Source organism: Misgurnus anguillicaudatus, chromosome 16, assembly GCF_027580225.2.
Source record: "Misgurnus anguillicaudatus chromosome 16, ASM2758022v2, whole genome shotgun sequence".
Classification (NCBI taxonomy): domain Eukaryota; kingdom Metazoa; phylum Chordata; class Actinopteri; order Cypriniformes; family Cobitidae; genus Misgurnus; species Misgurnus anguillicaudatus.
The window spans coordinates 32,543,955-32,561,923 of record NC_073352.2 but is presented as its reverse complement, the minus strand read 5'-3'; the positions used below and the strand labels follow the sequence as shown (position 1 = coordinate 32,561,923).

The window sequence follows — 17,969 nt, the reverse complement described above, 5'->3', positions numbered from 1 at the left end:
ATTTCTTTAAATTTTGCAATTATTTATTTTGGCACAAAAATACTTCCATAGTCCAAGAGTTGTCTGGGTGGGTCTACAATTATGATTACCACTTCGGACTTAAATGTATTGTGCGAGGAACACGACACAAAAACCTTGAAAACTTAAAACAGGGTTCCCACACCTTAGTTAACTTCAAATTCAAGGACCTTTCAAGGACTTTCCAGGTCCAATACCCTCAAATTCAAGGACTAAATGTGGGGACACATTTTAAGTGAGAGCAAGGTTACATTGTGTTACCTTTTAAGATACATTGTTACAGTTCCCTTTCGAAGGAACTCACACTGCATCACTGCGGTGACACTTTGCGGACGCCTCCAGGGGTAAGTGCGTCTGAATGTGTATATCAAATTCAACCAATGGTGAGGCTTAACGGCAAAGACAGGGTAATGCAGGAGCCAGGAAGTATATCGCTACCTGAAATATTGCCAAAGACGGCGTTACAAGGATGCAGGAAGTATGGCAAGGGAGACGCCCTTCTTAGGGAACAACAGTTACATACGTAACCCGAGACGTTTTCATGTGTCAAACACAACTATGCAAAAAAGCATTCTGGTATAAATCAACATTCGCATACAGAAGATATAAGCATATAAGCAATTTTTATGATATTATCCTACACTACACAGGGAATAATATGGATTTTTTTTCCCAGAAAACCTCTTGCATCAAATAGATTCAAGCACTTTCAATGACCTGTATCTATGTATGTATATATTCAAAAACTTCCCAGGGCCTTGAATTTTTCCCCCAGATTCACAAACTTTCAAGGACCCGTAGGAACGCTGTTAAAAGTTGACATTTCTTGCTTATTTCCAACTGTGTTTGCTTTCACCATGAGCAGACTTTTGTTCTATTATTAAGATAATTAAAAGTGTTAGGAGTAATACAACCATTACGCCCAAGTTTTGAGACAAGTGTGAGTTTATTCAACAGCTTTGATAATGCAATAGACAACTATCTTGTTTGAACAATACAGCATTGCAAATGAAAATAATTTCTACCACAAAATAGTCCTGAAGCCTTTAAACCAGGGGTCACCAATCCTGCTCCTGGAGGGCCGGTGTCTCTGCAGAGTTTAACTCCAACCCTAATCAAACACTCCTGAAGCAGCTAATTAAGGTTTCCATGCAGCAAAATGTTCAAAAATGAGAAGGATGTGTACTTAAAAGAAGCCACACGTATAACGGAATCACATACTTTGAAGTCATTGTGTGCACGATCTGGTTTCCAAGACAATTACATTAAAACACAGTAAAATATTCACTCATTTCAGTCAATTCAAATATAAAGTCATTTAAAATCTAGTCAGCAGATTTAAACAGACGGATTAAATATATTAAAACACAAAATCAAAGAATAAAACCAATTAACTAGTGGAATCACAATAACATTGTTATTGTTAGTAACATTGTAAACAGTGTATGTTGCTATCATGTCCCTCTTTGCTATCTGCAGTTTCCATAACATTACAGCACATCCAAACTTACTCATGAAAAGCTGAACTGATCAGGAATCAGCTAGTTACAGCTATACTGAACAGATGTGTTGCATGCATATAATAGAGAGAGGGACGATAATGAAAGTGTTATGACTTCATGAGATATACTTCACCTGTTCAGCTACTTAATACTACACATTAAGTCGTGTGTGTGTGTGTGTCTAATTCACAATTGCAGATGAACACATTTTGTTGATTCCACAAAGTCTGGATCCTCTGTACAGGTAATAGTAACCCTATAAAAGATATAAATATATTTGAAAAAAGCATAATAATACACATTCAAATAATGATTAATTAGTTTATTATTTATATTATAATGGTCTCAAGAGAATGAATGCCAATGTAAAGAAACCATAGACTGTAAAAAAAAGATGGACGACGCGACGTCGCCTCCCACCATTGTAATGAATTGAAGCCAAAAATGTCCGACCACGGTCGCCGCCATGTTACGTAAAAACGTCAGTTTGGAGCCAAGGCATGCGCAGAAGGAATCGTCCGTGGAGCCAGAGGCGGAGCCACGGTATCAAACTTCCGCCTAAACGCTCGCTCGACCAATTCAACCACGCCACTCATAACGACACGCCCCGTTTCTATAGCATCAAAATACTAGCTAAAATGAAACTTACCACAAAAATGAACACATGAACATATATCAGCGTGAAAACAACTACCTGAAAGGACCAAAACCATCTTTTGGAAACTTTTATTGGAAGTGTAAATAATTTTTTTATTTAGAGCAGAATGGAGAGGGCGGGGTTATGACTTGTACTGCAGCCAGCCACCAGGGGGCGATCAAAGAGCCAGAGGCTTTACTTTTCAAGGCTTATGAGGCACACCCGAAAGAAACTTGTGATTTTAAAGAGTTGTTTCATCTAAAAATGAAAAGTATTAGTCACCCTCATGGCATACGAATGAGTTTAGTAAAAGACAAACTGAAATGTAATTCATTCTTTTATGAAAGCCTTTATCTGTTCCTCTTATTTTTGTGTGAGAGCGTGCGTAAACAAAGCAGTTCATGTCTCTCGTGCTGTGGATATCGCTGTTGTTATGCATTCTTGAAAAATAAACATCCTAAAATTGTGTAAACAAGACAGTTCAGGAACTTATAAGAGAAACAGATCCAGACATTTATCAAATAAGAGACTGTTTATTTTTTCACTAATCCTTCATGACCATTGGATTGTACACCACGAGTTATTTCTTAATTATCTCAGTTTTAAAATATATTAAAAAAAATGTGTGTACAAATATTTTTATAATGTTTTTTGTGCTTATGAAGCTTAACAAGAGACTTTACAAACTACTGCTCCTATAAACAAAAAAACCCAGAACTATCCTTTTTAAAAAGATCAAAAGAACCAAGAAAGCCATTGAGGGTTTAAAAAGGTCATATGACGTTGCTAAAAAGAAAATTATTTTGTTTATTTTGTGTAATGCATTGCAGTGGCGGCCGCTGACTTTTTTTCGAGGACGCTCGATGCGAAGTTCGTCACAACATGTATGTAGCCCGTCATGTGTGTGGTTCGTAATTTCAAAACATGTCTTCTGCGCATCCACTTCATCATGCATCTATTACCGTTAGAGGTAAAAACATTTAATTCATTAATAATCTAGTATGTGTTCATTTTCTGTCATAGTTTCTTCAAAATTAAGTTTTGAGTGTTTTAAATAAAAATATTTTAATTTTCATCATGACGCGTACGCCCCGCCCCTTTGGTTGCCACACCCCCGGACACAAACCACCTTAACTAACAAATTTTCTGCGGGAAACCCCGCAAATAATGACTATTTCATTTTTGGATGAACTAAAATACATTAATATGACCAGTTTTTACCTGTTCGCCGTAATCCTCTCCCCAGCTGTTCTTGATAGCCCAGAATGGAGTACCATTTCCTGCGCACACAAGCATAAAAATATGACTTATAATAACTTATTCTGCATAGTTGCAATAACAAAGCATTTTTACGAATCTCTTTTGTTAGGCATAAATAAAACTCACGTTTTCCATATCCGACAAGCAGCACAGCGTGGTCAATCATCCACGGGTTGCAGAAGATCTTTAAAGGGTGTGAGACACCTTTTTTGTAGAACTAGACATCATAAAAACAAATCATGTTTTAACGTGCAGTAACGACAAGTGCAGTCACGCTACACTTTTCGTTCCATTAACTTCCATTCATATGCATACGAATGCATCAGACCGGAAACGCAAGCTTATGCGAAGATATTTCGCTGCGTACCAAAGTTCAATTCTGGTGAACTCTGACCTGCAAATTCGTATCACGTGGGACATGTGACCAGTAGAAAACAAGTACGTCACAGCGTGACCTCTTTCTCTACTGATAAGCAAAGATGGACGAAGCGCTCCCCGCACACATTCACAGCAACATCTGAAAATATTAATGATTTAATAATTAATAATATTATTAATATGCTCTAGTGTGACCACACATTTAGCCAGCCTCTACTCGGTATTACAACAAAACAGTGCTTAAATCATAGGGTAGAGTTATTTTTAAGACCCTTCCAAAGCTGAAGTTTCAGAGCTTGGTAGCTTTCAATGTATACTCAACGCGGATGGCTACACGCGCATGGCCTTGTTCGACACGTACGCAATACAAATGAGTTCTTTTTTCAAACTATTACTCTACCAGGCTGTCAGGACAGCACTGATTCGTGACCTTTCCAGTACATAAAGTTTTTTTGGATAGATGAAGAAAAGTAGTGGATCCACCATTGAAAAAGTTTAAAACAAACAACAGGAATCAAACTTATGGATGCAGGCGACCGCAGATTCTTGGCTTTATTTTTAACAATCTTATATACGCAATATATTTATAAATAATAAGCAAATATCTACATGCTAACAACATTTTTGCAGTAATGTGACATAGGTTGTGTTACCTGCATGGCAAAAGCATTAAGAGCAGCAGACACTGGACCATTTTCAGCCAGCCATGCAGCAATCTCTGTGATGCAAAGAAAAAAAAAGACATTTTATATTAGTGTACTGCTTGAAACCAGAAATGAAAGTCAATGTTAACTTATCTCACATTACTCTTTAAATATTTCGTTTTCATTTTATAAAAATGATCATGTTTATTGACAGAATTTTACTTCGTATTTTCTTCCGTCTCTCTCACCGTTCTCATCGCTAGGAAGTTCAACCGAGCTGTTGATATAGGCGACCACCTTCCCTGAAGAGAAATCACATTTGTGTTTCTGTCCTATATAACTGTAGTCTGTCTCTGTCTCAAGACCTCCTGTATGTGCGAGAGAAACAAAGACAGCAGGTTTATACAGCGCAAACGCTTAAAAAATTCACTTGTAGGATATCTCCAGATCATCTCTTACCAAGCGTCTCGATGGCTTGGTAAGCATTGGATGGCAGTCCGCCTCCACAGGCCTGGTCCAGTTTATCACAGTCCACTAATTCTGTGATGTGAAAACATTGGCAGGCAAAATTGATTTACTGAACTCACATGTGACACATTGCAAAGATTGACACAAAATTAAATGAGGCTAATAAATTACCTAAATAAGCTACAAAGGTCATATAGATCTGGCCACTCTTATGCTGCGTTTAGAACAGCCGCGGTAGAGGCATCAAGCGTGTGTGATTTCAATGTTAGGTCAATGTAAAGATGCGTTGACGCTCATCTGGAGGTCTCGCGGCGCAAATGAGGTGTTTACAGCAGCGCAGTAGACGCGATTCCGCCGAATGGTGCTAATTGAGCGTTGCCGCGGGTAACGCACGAGTGGGAAAATTTGAACTTTGGCAGAAAAACGCGCCACGTTAACCAATCAGGAGCTTACTCTAGTAGTGACGTGATAACAGGAAGCGAGCGGAGTCGCAGAAGCCCCTCCCATGACATAAATTTCCGCATGAATGTCTCGATGACCAGAATTTCATGCGCGAATGAAGCGAGTAAACTCAAAATGTTCAAGCGGCAAATTAAACGTGGAAGGCGCTAATTTGACGCCTTAAACGCGGCTGGTGTGAACCCAAGGTCATGCAGGGTTCACAGCAGACGCAGTAGAGGCGGCAAGCGTGAGTGATTTACATGTTAAGTCAATGCAAAGACGCATTAAGGCATCCTGCCGTGCAGCGCCGATGGCGCGTTCCACGCGAATTGAGCATTGCCGCGGGAAACACGTGAGTTGAAACATCTGAAATTCAGTGGATTTCCACGCCACGTTAAAGGGGCCATGGCACAAGACTTTCTTAAGATGTCAAATAAATCTTTGGTCTCCCCAGAGCACATATGTGAAGTATTAACTCAAAACACCATATAAAAAATGTATTATAGCATGTTTAAATTGCCATTTTGTAGGTGTTTGCAAAAATGTGCCGTTTTGGGTGTGTCCTTTAAAATGCAAATGAGCTGATGAAATTCAATGATGGTGGTTTGTTGCAATTAAAACTCAATTGTGCTTTTCTCTGCACTAAATGGCAGTGCTGCGGTTGGATAGTGCAGATTAAGGGGTGGTATTATTATAATAAGAGCTCCTTATGACATCATAAGGAGAGCCAAATTTCAACAACCTAATTTTTCATGTGCTTGTAGAGAATGGTTTACCAAAACTAAGTTACTGGGTTGATCTTTTTCACATTTTCTAGGTTGATAGAAGCACTGGGGACCCAATCATAGCACTTAAACATGGAAAAAGTCAGATTTTCATGCCTTGGCCCCTTTAACCAATCAGTACCTTGCTGTAGTAGTGATGTGATTACAGGAAGTAAGTGGAGTCTCAGAAACCCCTCCCATGACACGAATTTCTGTGTGAAAGCCTTGAATGACTACAATTTCACCCACAAATGATGCGAGTAAACTCAAATGTTCAAGCATTCAACTATGCGCGAATAGCGCACTTTTGCCGCCTCTACCGCGGCTGGTGTGAATGCACCATTATAATGAGACAACCAGATTTAGCCACAGTGTGTATCTAGGCACTGAGATTAAATACTTATAGCAATATAATGTTCTGTTATATCTTCATTTGGTTTATATTTACCCTGCTCTGAGAGAGATACTAGTTGGCCGGTCTTCTTGTACCATTGACCCTCAATGTTTCCCGTCACAGAGAACGCCCAACAAGAGCCACACATGCCCTGCAAACAAATGGAAAAGAAGTTAGCAGTTACACTATTTATAGTAAAGTTATTCAAATGGTCTGATTCATCTTTCACCGGTGATTCATTTTAAATTATTCAATCATTCCTCATGATATTATTACATAAAAGGATAGTCCACCCAAAAATAAAAATATGGGTCATTATTTACACAACCCTTGTGTTCTTTGAAACCCTGTTTGTTCAGTGCACTTGGGCCGTGAGCTTTTGACCATGTGCTTAGATCGTTAAAATAGGGCCCTACGTCTTTAGGACACTTAAAATATATGACACAAGTCGGGTGGACTTATTTAACACTTTTGGGTCCTTTGAAGCTTAAAGGGTTTATTATGGGAGTGGATGGTGACTGAGGTGGTCACCGTCCACTCCCACAGTATCCAAAAACAAACAAAACAACACTTTTAAATAATTCTTTATTTGGGTTCTGAAGAACATCGAAAGACATTTGAGGTTCGAATGACATGAGGGCGAGTACATAATGAGAAAGTTTTCCCATTAGGGTGATTCTCACGAAACCATTGAAACACCACGGCACTAATGATTTTAGCTTTAAAATGTGTAATATAGTAACATTAAAAAGCATCAGAATTAACACAATACTGTGTTCTACCTTGCAAAATGTGTGATTTCAACATAAGAATTTATAATTGTACATTTTATCTCATTTTCTGCTGAAATTCTCATTACCACAATGTGTCCGGCTGTGTTTGAACATGCGTTATGTTGTAATTTAATCAAATTAACACAAAAATATTAAGAAAAAAAATAAATGGATGTTTTGCTAGACTACTTTAGATGACAGAAAAAATATTTACTGAATATTCATGTATAATAATAATGAAGAAAAATTAGGAAAATGATGTGTCCATGCCTGATGTTCTCATCCTCCGCAACACTTTTTGAGAACAGTTTAAGCACACATACAGAATTTTAATAAAGTTTGATTTTGAGTGACCAAGCAGATGGACCAATTACTTCAAGATGGCTACCAGGTAAGATCATTTTTTTACAGTTACTTTGAAATATTGTCTTGTCAGAATGCTTACACGACATTTTGATCATCATTACCACAACAGATGCTTATTAAATGTTAATTTAATTAATAGAAGGATAATACTTTGATTTTAAATGCATGTGCAGAATCTCCAAATCATGTTCTTTCAGGTTTGTCATGTCATTTTGAAAATATGTCAGTGTTGATGTTTTCTGACTGTTGCGGTAATGAGATTTTTTAGGATAAATTTTTTAAATTATGTTACAAAAAGTGTTAAATGATAAGTAAAAGTTTTTAAATTAATGTTCCCATTTACTCCAGACTTTGTTTTTCAATGTCTGGTGGGAAAAAAAGTAAATTTAAGCAATTTTTACATTTTCATGCTTGACATTTTTAAAACCAAGTTTTCGTGAGAATCACCCATTAAGCTCTTATACCTGATCCTTCACAGGACTGACGGCACCGTGATCTCTCCAGTCCCAGCTGTCAGGAGCGGCCCTGCTGGCTGGACTTGCTGGTTTCATTTGCTTCTGTAAACTCCACTGGCTCAGCATTGGGTTGAGGTACATCGTTCTGAACTCATCCTCTAAACACAGACAGTAGATGCGGATTAGCCGCATTTTAAATGACATAAGGTTTTGTTAAATCCTAAAAACGTACCAATTATTCACTAATCAACCACTTTTTTACTAAATATTTACGGGTCCGTGATCAGTAATAATCTACACATCCATACACATCCTGTAAGATCACTGAACTTGGTGACTCCATACTCAGCTGACCCCTGTTCCAAAGACTGCAGCGTCTGCACGGTTTTCATGTTTTCCTGAAAAATGCGCAGACGTTTCTCTGCCTCTGTGAAGTTTAATGTAATCACACATGAATTATTACACTGTAAAAGTTACAATGATGGAAAATTAAACGTAATAGAAAATATTTATGTTAATGTTCAACACTTACCTTCTTGAGAGCTGTAGGTTCGGTTGTATTTGATCATAAAGTCTTTGAACTGCGTCAAAAGCTCGAGAGATTCCTGAAAAATAACAAAAAACAAGTTAGCTATTAGAAAAGACTATATTTTCTTATGCATAATTTAAAATAGTTTTTGTTTAGAAATATACACCTTCATAGGTTTGCCATGAGTTAGGGGTATGGCTGCAACCTTTTTGGGCTCCTTGATAACTAAGGAACAAACAATATTAATAACGATCCATAATGTTCATTATAATGGACGCTGACTATGCAGTATGTCATGTGATGAACTGGACAACAATAGGCTGACAGATGCTATTTTATCAGTCATTCTGTGCTTTGTTTGGGCCCTGTTATATGAATGTAAATATAATATTTGCCCTGATACTGACCTGCAGGCTGACATTTCTGTTTAAGCAGCGTGGTTTTACTTTCCCAGGGAATGTCCCAAACCTCAAACAAACACACTTCAGTCTGTGAAGAGATTGAAATCTGTTAGCATTTAAATGCAAAACATACAAACACTCATCCGACCACATTAAAACACGTGACGTAAGATTAGCACATCAAGTTATTGTTATGACATCTTATGCAATTTAAAATCACAAGATCTTAAATCACATGATTTTCAGTGTATTTCTGCTTTCATACAGCTTTGAAAATCTAAGTCTTTTGGTCTTAATAACAGTGTTGTATAGACAGTTTAGCAGTAACAACATAAACACACGGCTTTCGTGGTCATCACGTAACTTCCGGTAAACTCTGCGAAGAATAAATAAACAACAAAGTAGATTACATAGGAACCAAAACATTTGTTATTTTCGACGAGGTGTTTGTTTAAGAGTTCAGTTTCAGCAACTAGTCAGAGACCATTAAACAAACAGAAACCGGAAGTAAAGTTCGGACCAGACGCATATCGCGTCACCGCACGTGCGCACGAAGAAACGATCTTAGCATTGTTTCGTGTGGATGAATGAGTGAATTTGTTGTATGTTCTGCTCACCTTTTGTTTTTGAGGATTTGTGAAAAATTCACAGCTCTTCGCTGAACTCTCTACTGAAGATTTCTTGCACTGTGTGCTTCCAATCTCCACCATAACACTGTACCGAACACCTTTCACCAGCTGTGGGATACATAAGCACAAAAAATCTTAAATGGGATATAATAACTATTAACTAATATCGCCACTCTGGCTTTTGATCAAACAATATTTTGCGATTTTATATTTTGCTAGATTGCAAATTTGCACTAGAAACATTGATGAATGTTCACAAGGGCGCAGCATCTCTATTATTGCTGTGATTGACTGCTGCAGTGCTGCGCAAACGGGGCGCAGTGTTGTGCGTAATGAAGCAGATCAGCGCTGTTATGTATATGGGGCCTCGACACGCGCACTGCCCTTGTTTACATGGTGATCACATGAACTGCGGTTTAAAAATCATCATGATTAAATTTATGACAAATACACAAACCATGCAAAATAATATTAATAAAATAAAATGTGTTATTAAGAAAACCAAATAAAACATAATTAATTAATATTTACATGATTTTGGGCGTGTTGCAGGATTATATAAATATATAAAATGCACATTTTAACATTATACCTGTTTGCTGGCTGATAAGATCTTACTGACACGACGAAAGTGCATCGCGTTGGAACCCATATTATATCGCTCCTCGGCAAACTGGATTGCTTTCAGAACCCCCGGGTCTGATTCGGACAGACGGACTGATCCTGGAGCTCCGATAACCGGGCGATTCGGTCCATCTTCTAAACCCAGAACCAAACCAACCAAGACAAAATAGGCGATAACGGGCTGACAGCGGCTAAAATACGTGTCCATCTTGTCGAGCTCTCTGAGCAGAAAACACGACGTTAGATTAGGTATTTGTTTTTGAGTTCGTAAACCCGCAGTGCTTGATGATCGAGAATGCGAAGCGTCAGTCTGGCGCCCCGCACAAAGATGGAAGATTAAAGTGCTAGCGATGCCCCGCACAAAGATGGCGGATGTGCATTATGGGCGGATTTTTTATCTATAAAACAAATTTTACATGAAAGGGAATTGTTGTTTGTAGTAATTATAAATTATATTAAAATAAAACTGTATTTTTGATGGAACTAGGGAAGTCTTCTTATTCAGCAAATGTTGGTATTTATATTTTATTTTATTTATATAATTAGCATTTTATAGATAAAATATGCGCCCCACATACATGTAACCACCACATAAATAAAAACGTACCAAAAATAAATAGTGTCATTATTAACGCTATGTGGTTTGCACGTGTAAAACATATGTGCTCTAGTGACCTCTGCTGGCCTCTAAATAAACAGACTCATAATGGCTGCGTACTGTTTACTATGTTGTGAGCATTAGCTGGTACATGTAAAGTTCAGCGATAGAAACAACCGTAAGAAATGTTTGATATATTTTAAATATACAACTTTCGCATATAATAATTATCCAAGTTAAAGTGCTGGTTATAGTGTGTGAAAATTACTCGTATAATCACAACGACAGTATACTGTATCACACGTATCGAAATTAAATCAATGGACAGTCGACCTCGAGAGAGAGGAGGAAAAAGAGGAAGAGGAGGGCGAGGATACAGAGTTGAAGAGGTAGTTTATTAATATTTATATTAAAGTATTTTTAAAGCATGTATGTGGTCTTTACAGAATCATTGCTATAAGTTTAACGCAATTCATGATTTTGTGTATAGTCGTTTAAAGGGATACTTCACCCAAAATTTCTGTCATCATCCTCATGTTGTTAAAAAAAGCTATATAAATGTTTTTGTTTTAATGAACACAAAGAAAGATATTTGTAATGAACCAGGAAACGAAGCGCCATTGACTTTCATAGTAGGAAAATACTACTATGGAAGTCAGCGGTGCTCAAAGCTGGGGTTTTTTAGCTGTTTGGTTTTAAACACTGCTCAAAATTTATACAGGTTTTTAACAACATGAGGGTGAGTAAATGATGATAAATGATAGTAATCACACAGTTGATGGCACCCGATGGACTTCCATAGTAGGAAAAAAATAATATGAGGTTGAGTAAATGATGACAGAATTTATATTTTTGCGTGAACTATACATCTTTTTTACTTTAATTTTCACAGTTATTTCATGTAGTTTATTAATATGTGTATCTCAGTTAACAACTTATGTTTTTTTTTCTTCTGTAAGCGTTTTGAGAAATTACCTTTAAAGGCGCTATACAAAATAAAGTTATTATTATTATTATTATTATTATTATTATGAGGTCACAAAAAGCCTGCATTTCAATCATAACTGAATGAAGAAAGTGCTGCTTAAAATAGTTTTAGGATCCCTGCTGAAAAAAAAAACAATAAAACCATTACAGAAAATTCTAATGGTTTCCGTTAAAATACCAATAGGAACCATTAGCTTTTACCATTAAAACCACTACACTGTAGTGTGTTTGGGCCATATTCCATTAGAACCAATAAAATTCCAAATAAAATCATTAGAATTTCTGTGATGGTGTCTATTGTTTTTTTAGCAGGGATATGTCACCTTCCAATTTTATTTTGTGTCAAATACTTGACAAAATAATAGCTATGCTTTTATGTTTTTCAGAGCAGGGGTGTGAGATTGTCCAAATCCCTGTCTTATGTATTACGCCATGGTGCCAGTAAGATGGGCCTTCAGATGAGCTCAGGTGCGAGATGATATTGACAAACTTCCAAATTATTAATTCAACTCCTCCTTGAGATGTATTAAGCCATGCTGACTTTGGCATAGGATTTGGTTTAGTGTTGTATCCTTTTGTCTTTGACTTGTAATGCAACCTTATGTGTCTCCTGCAGATGGTTTTGTGTATGTTGATGAACTTCTGGCTCATCAGCAGTTTCGCTCTTTTTCATTGGAGGACCTGCAGCAGGTGGTGGCCACCAATGAGAAGCAGCGATTCAAGTTTCAAACACACCCTGATGATGGACGTCTTCAGATACGAGCCAATCAGGGTCACTCGGTGCAGGTCAGTATGGTCAAGACAAACCCACGCACCTTTAAAAGATATTACTAATTATGTTTTTCTCTAGGATATATGTTTGTGAAAACTTTTAGTCTGTGAGACACTTTTAGTCTGATAGGGTCACATATAATCATATTAATTATGTATAAAATGCACTTATTCTAGAATGTGTCTCAATCAGGTTGAAGATCTGGAGTTGAAACCGGTGTCACCTGATGATCCAGACTGTCCAAAAGAGGCTGTGCATGGCACATATATGAATCACTGGCCCTCTATACAAAGTCAGGGTCTCAGCCGAATGAACAGAACTCATATACACCTGGCACCTGGGCTACCTGGAGAGGGCGGAGTCATCAGTGGTGAGATCAACAGATGTGTAGATTAGGGGAGCTTTTTTGTGTCTTTTGTAGGACTTTTTGTGTAGTTAATGGCAAAGAATGTTTGAAATCAGTTTTGAAGTTTTCTACTGAAACAATCCAGGTTATGGAAAACTCACAACTGAGGTGCTTTCATTTCCAGGTATGAGGCAGAACTGTGAGGTGGCTGTGTACATTAATGTCTCAAAAGCTATTTCAGGTATTGATAAATCTTTATTTTTTTTAAAAGTGATGTTTATGAGTTTCACAATATTACAATGATCACTTCTGTTTGGTGTTCAGATGGGATTCAGTTTTTCTGGTCGGCGAATGGGGTTTTGTTGACCCCTGGAGATGCTGCAGGGGTGTTAGCACCCTGCTACTTCTCTAGAGTACAAAAACTCAAACCTTCGGGTGAGTCACTACCACAACCCAGGGCCCCAACTGAAAATTTTAGGGGCGCAACCAGAAAATTTAGGGGCACACACTGTAAATCAACATGCTAACCAAATATTCACATTTCTACTAATTTCCACTGTATTACTAATACTTTAATGAAAGATGCAGAAAGTACAATGTGCTGTTTCAAATTCAGTGTCACGTCACAAAAAAAGGTTAAATTTACTGTTCGCACATGTGCGACTGGATGTAAAATTCAGTGGCACACTCTCAAATTTTGGTGGCCAAATCTGGTCAAACTTGTAAATGTAAACAATTCTTTGTGATTTACTGTTTTCTACATAAAATCAACATACATGATGTAAACAAAACCTTGATAACTGAGTAAGATTGAAATCAATAGAGGGTATGCATTGACGTCACTTTTCCACGTGACCACGTGAGAGATCCTCCTGTTGAGTGGCAAACGTTCAACAAAATAGCTGGTTTTTATAGGGGCTGCTGTGAAAATGCCAGTAAAACTGACTATTATCAGCTTAAATTAAATTAAGTTGGACTTGATAGCGGAGGTGGACAATACTGAGTTACATTAGTTACATTTTCAAAGAATCTGTGCTTTATTAGGGTGTTTGTATTGGGAAACATTTTACTTTACTACATTCTAAAGCATTTAATCATACTGTGTATTCTTTAATATTGCGTATTAAAATTTATTTAATACCTAAATACATTTAAATTGTGTACTTTTACTTGAGTAAAAGTACGTTAATGTACTTAAATATTAAATGTAAAACAAAAATGTATTATTTATGAAATGTAATAGAGTAAAAATTATGATAATATGCTTTGGAATGTATGTTTTTCAAAGAAAAACACGGATAAAATACAAATACTTGAAAAAATATGTTTAAGTAGAAAGTAAAACCTCTGCTTGATAGTGACCCTAGCAACTTATCAACCCACCTGTGGCCTGTGAACGTTGGCATGAACGATCAATTTACTTCCCCTTTTGGTGTTTTTGTTAATCTGTTAGTACAGTCTATCAGACAACAGCTTTTTCCCATTTCGACGTGTTTTCACCGTGTTTTTGTCGATGTCACGCTGTACTCAAATGCTGCCGCTCTGTCTTTTGCCACTCAGTGGGCGTAACCGCAGTCACTCTCACCGACGGTGACTTCATGTGCATACCCTTTTTTAGTGAAATGAAATGGATTAGATTAGATTATATTATGAGACTTTAGCCTGGATTTCACTAAAATTGTAACAAAACAATAAGACAGCGAATTAATCATTTGGTAATATAGCAATATACCGCTAACTTAACTGTGTGTGTGTGTATGTGTGACCTGTTTTTACTTATGATAGGACAAATGTGCAAATGTGAATTATTATTGCTATTAAAGGTCTGATAAGAATGTTTTTTCTTTCAGTTTGTGAAATCGAGCTGCAATAGCCGTTGGAGAGGATTTTTTCTGACAGCAATACTAAAATGGGGACAAATCCACTACTGTTACGCATCTACTCAACATGAAAATAAAATTATTGTAAGATCTATGTAACACGATTAAAACGGTTTTGTTTACATTTTAAGGCATAATTCACGCAAAAATTAAAATTCTGTCATTTACTACCCCTTAAGTTTTTCCAGACTAACATGTATACATTTCTTTATTCTGCTGAACACAAATGAAGATATTTAAAAATATATTTGTAACAAAGCAGATCAGGGGAACCATTCCCTTCCATTGTAGGGAAAACAATATTATTGAAGTCAGTGCTGCCCCAGATCTGTTTGGTTACAAACATGTTTCAAAATATCTTTGTTTTCAGCAAAACAACAAAATTTATTCAGGTTTGTAACAACTTGAGAGTGAATAAATGATAGCACAATTACATTTTTGTGTGAATTATCCTTTTAAAAACATTATACATTTTTAGATAACCTGAGTCTTGACAGCCCACACCAGGTCAGAATTAAAAGTTTGGGATTAACTTGACAGGGATAATAATTAGGTCAATAGCTTGTTTTACAGGTTGTCTGATGTGTTTTGTACACAAATTGTTGATTGACCTCCTAAACCTGTTTTATTTGTAGGGCACTTTCAGCCCATTGCATATTTGTCAGAAAATAGACTATCTAAATCCATTGGAGAGCTCAAGATAGAGTCGTCTGTGTCTCATGTTTCTACTGGGGGATTTTCTGCAAGCATATTTATGTACAGTGCACTTGACAGGGACAAATAACATCCAGTGGGCTTATTTTTTTATGCATTTTGTTAATTTTCTGTGAGTTCTGTCCATCAAAGCCACATTTGTTGCCTACATTCTGGGAGGATTGAACATTCTGCTGTTGCACTGTAAAAAATCATTTGCTGCCTTAAAGGGGTCATATATTGAGATTTTTTAAAGATGTAAAATAAGTCTTTGGTGTCACTAGAGTACGTATGTGAAGTTTTAGCTTAAAATGCCCCACAGATAATTTATTATAACATGTTAAAATTGCCACTTTGTAGGTGTGTGAAAAAATGTGCCGTTTTGGGTGTCCTTTTAAATGCAAATGAGCGGTTTTGTTGCCATTGAAACTCAATTGTGCTGTGAATTATTTTCTCTCTCTCTTTTTCTCTGCACTAAATGGCAGTGCTGTGGTTGGATAGTGCAGATTAAGGGGCGGTATTATTATAATAAGAGCTCCTTATGACATAATTTCAATGACCTCATGTGCTTGCAGAAAATGGTTTACCAAAACTGTTACTGGGTTGATCTTTTTCACATTTTCTAGGTTGATAGAAGCACTGGAGACCCAATCATAGCACTTAAACATGGAAAAAGTCAGATTTTCATGATATTGGCCCCTTTAAAGGGGTCATATTATGAGATTTTATAAAGATGTAAAATAAGTCTTTGGTGTCACTAGAGTACGTATGTGAAATTTTAGCTTAAAATGCCACACAGATAATTAATTATAGCGTGTTAAAATTGCCACTTTGTAGGTGCAAGCAAAAATGTATGTTTTTGGGTGTGTCCTTTAAAATGTAAATGAGCTGATGAAACGCAAACACTGATCACAATGATGGTGGTTTGTTGAAATTAAAACTCAATTGTGTTGCCAATTATTTTTCTCTTTCTGTCTGCACTAAATGGCAGTGCCGTGGTTGGATAGTGCAGATTAAGGGGTGGTATTATCCCCTTCTGACATCACAAGGGGAACCCAATTTCAAAGACATAATTTTTCACGTGCTTGCAGAGAATGTTATAAATGCAAATGAGCGGTTTGTTGCCATTGAAACTAAATTGTGCTGTGAATTATTTTCTCTCTCTCTTTTTCTCTGCACTAAATGGCAGTGCTGTGATTGGATAGTGCAGATTAAGGGATGGTATTATTATAATAAGAGCTCCTTATGACATCATAAGGAAAGCCAAATTTCAACGACCTATTTTCTCATGTGCTTAAAGAGAATGGTTAACCAAAACTAAGTTACTGGGTTGATGTTTTTCACATTTTCTAGGATGATAGAAGCACTGGGGACCCAATTATAACACTTAAACATGAAAAAAGATGTTTATGCCATGGCCCCTTTAATTTTTTTAATTGAATCAACTCACATTTGCAAGTCATTTTAAATTACTATTATTTAACTTGACTAGAGATGAGTTGTTATAACTTATAAAATATAGTTGAAAAAAGTCAACTTCAACGTATATAGTCAAGATAAATAATAGTAAGTTGACATGACTTGTAAATCTGAGTTGATTCAACTAAAAAAAATAAGGCAGCAAAGAATTTTTTACAATGCAGAAATGTTTAATGTTTCACCATTCGTAATCGTAAATGCTTTATACAATTATACAATTTATTTTAAAAATTCTCTAATGCTAATTGTGCATTAATAAATGCATTATACCTGGACCAGATTGTATAAGAGATTTAATTTTTGTTCTCGTTTAAATAAAATCATACGCATTACTAAAGGGTGTAAGGCTCCATTTTTTTTAAATGTTAAAGGGATAGAACTGAAAATTCTGTCATTTACTCATTCTTATGTTGCTGCAAACCTGTATGAATTTCTTTGTTATGATGTACACAAAGAAAGAAGATATTTTGGGAGTGTTTTGTTGCGGGCCGGTCGGAGGCCCCATTGACTTCCATAGTATTCTTTTTTCCTACTGTGGATGTCAATGGGGCTTCTGATCGGTTTGGTTGCAGGCATTCCTGGGATGTCTTCCTTTGTGTTCATCAGAGCAAAGAAATTTTTGTAACAGACAGAATTTTCATTTTTGGGTGAACTGTCCCTTTGACCATGGTCTTTAGAAAACCGTCCAGCTCATCAAAGACCTATTCTTGGAAGTATTGTCTACTACACAGCGGCTGTGTGTTTGGATTTGTGTCAGTAGTCTTGTGTGAGCTCTGGGAATCCCGGGATTGCAGAGCTGCTTAGCATTCTTTCCCTATAAGATGATAGACTAATTTATAACCACATGAGATGAATCTGATGCTGTGAACCAACTGACATAGACATGGAAGGTAAGAGATCAATCAGGTATTTATTGCATGCGTTTAGTGCA

The 17,969-nt window shown here is 36.7% G+C and overlaps 2 protein-coding genes across 4 annotated transcripts; one reads left to right on the top strand and one right to left on the bottom strand.

Annotated features, from left to right (window-relative positions):
• Positions 1–945: 945 nt before the first annotated feature.
• Positions 946–10,622, bottom strand: ctsf (cathepsin F). Its single transcript, XM_073854513.1, has 14 exons — positions 10,252–10,622; positions 9,648–9,767; positions 9,037–9,118; positions 8,796–8,854; positions 8,633–8,705; positions 8,416–8,527; positions 8,110–8,260; positions 6,561–6,657; positions 4,899–4,979; positions 4,688–4,807; positions 4,449–4,513; positions 3,544–3,634; positions 3,379–3,437; positions 946–1,776 (listed from the first exon to the last, which is right to left on the bottom strand). Exons 1-14 carry the CDS (start codon positions 10,489–10,491, stop codon positions 1,702–1,704), a joined length of 1,425 nt encoding a protein of 474 aa, XP_073710614.1. The 5' UTR covers positions 10,492–10,622; the 3' UTR covers positions 946–1,701.
• A 316-nt stretch (positions 10,623–10,938) lies between these two features.
• Positions 10,939–17,375, top strand: trpt1 (tRNA phosphotransferase 1). Of its 3 annotated transcripts, XM_073854514.1 has the most exons (8): positions 10,939–11,068; positions 11,124–11,270; positions 12,255–12,336; positions 12,485–12,654; positions 12,833–13,010; positions 13,171–13,227; positions 13,311–13,421; positions 14,837–17,375. In XM_073854514.1, exons 2-8 carry the CDS (start codon positions 11,202–11,204, stop codon positions 14,857–14,859), a joined length of 690 nt encoding a protein of 229 aa, XP_073710615.1. In that variant the 5' UTR covers positions 10,939–11,068; positions 11,124–11,201; the 3' UTR covers positions 14,860–17,375. The 3 variants fall into 3 exon arrangements, with proteins under 3 accessions (XP_073710615.1, XP_073710616.1, XP_055034156.1); XM_073854515.1 differs by having other exon boundaries at positions 10,959–11,270; positions 12,260–12,336; XM_055178181.2 differs by having other exon boundaries at positions 10,959–11,270.
• The last annotated feature ends 594 nt before the right edge of the window (positions 17,376–17,969 follow it).

What these genes read in the sequence shown, in the direction of transcription:
- ctsf (XM_073854513.1), bottom strand. Translation starts at nt 10,491, where the DNA reads ATGGACACGTATTTTAGCCGCTGTCAGCCCGTTATCGCCTATTTTGTC. An exon ending in ACAGAAATGTCAGCCTGCAG is followed by an intron (nt 8,855 to 9,036) that starts GTCAGTATCAGG and finishes TTTGTTCCTTAG; the next exon opens with TTATCAAGGAGCCCAAAAAG. An exon ending in CCAAGCCATCGAGACGCTTG is followed by an intron (nt 4,808 to 4,898) that starts GTAAGAGATGAT and finishes TCGCACATACAG; the next exon opens with GAGGTCTTGAGACAGAGACA.
- trpt1 (XM_073854514.1), top strand. Translation starts at nt 11,202, where the DNA reads ATGGACAGTCGACCTCGAGAGAGAGGAGGAAAAAGAGGAAGAGGAGGG. An exon ending in GGGCCTTCAGATGAGCTCAG is followed by an intron (nt 12,337 to 12,484) that starts GTGCGAGATGAT and finishes TGTCTCCTGCAG; the next exon opens with ATGGTTTTGTGTATGTTGAT. An exon ending in AGAGGGCGGAGTCATCAGTG is followed by an intron (nt 13,011 to 13,170) that starts GTGAGATCAACA and finishes TTTCATTTCCAG; the next exon opens with GTATGAGGCAGAACTGTGAG.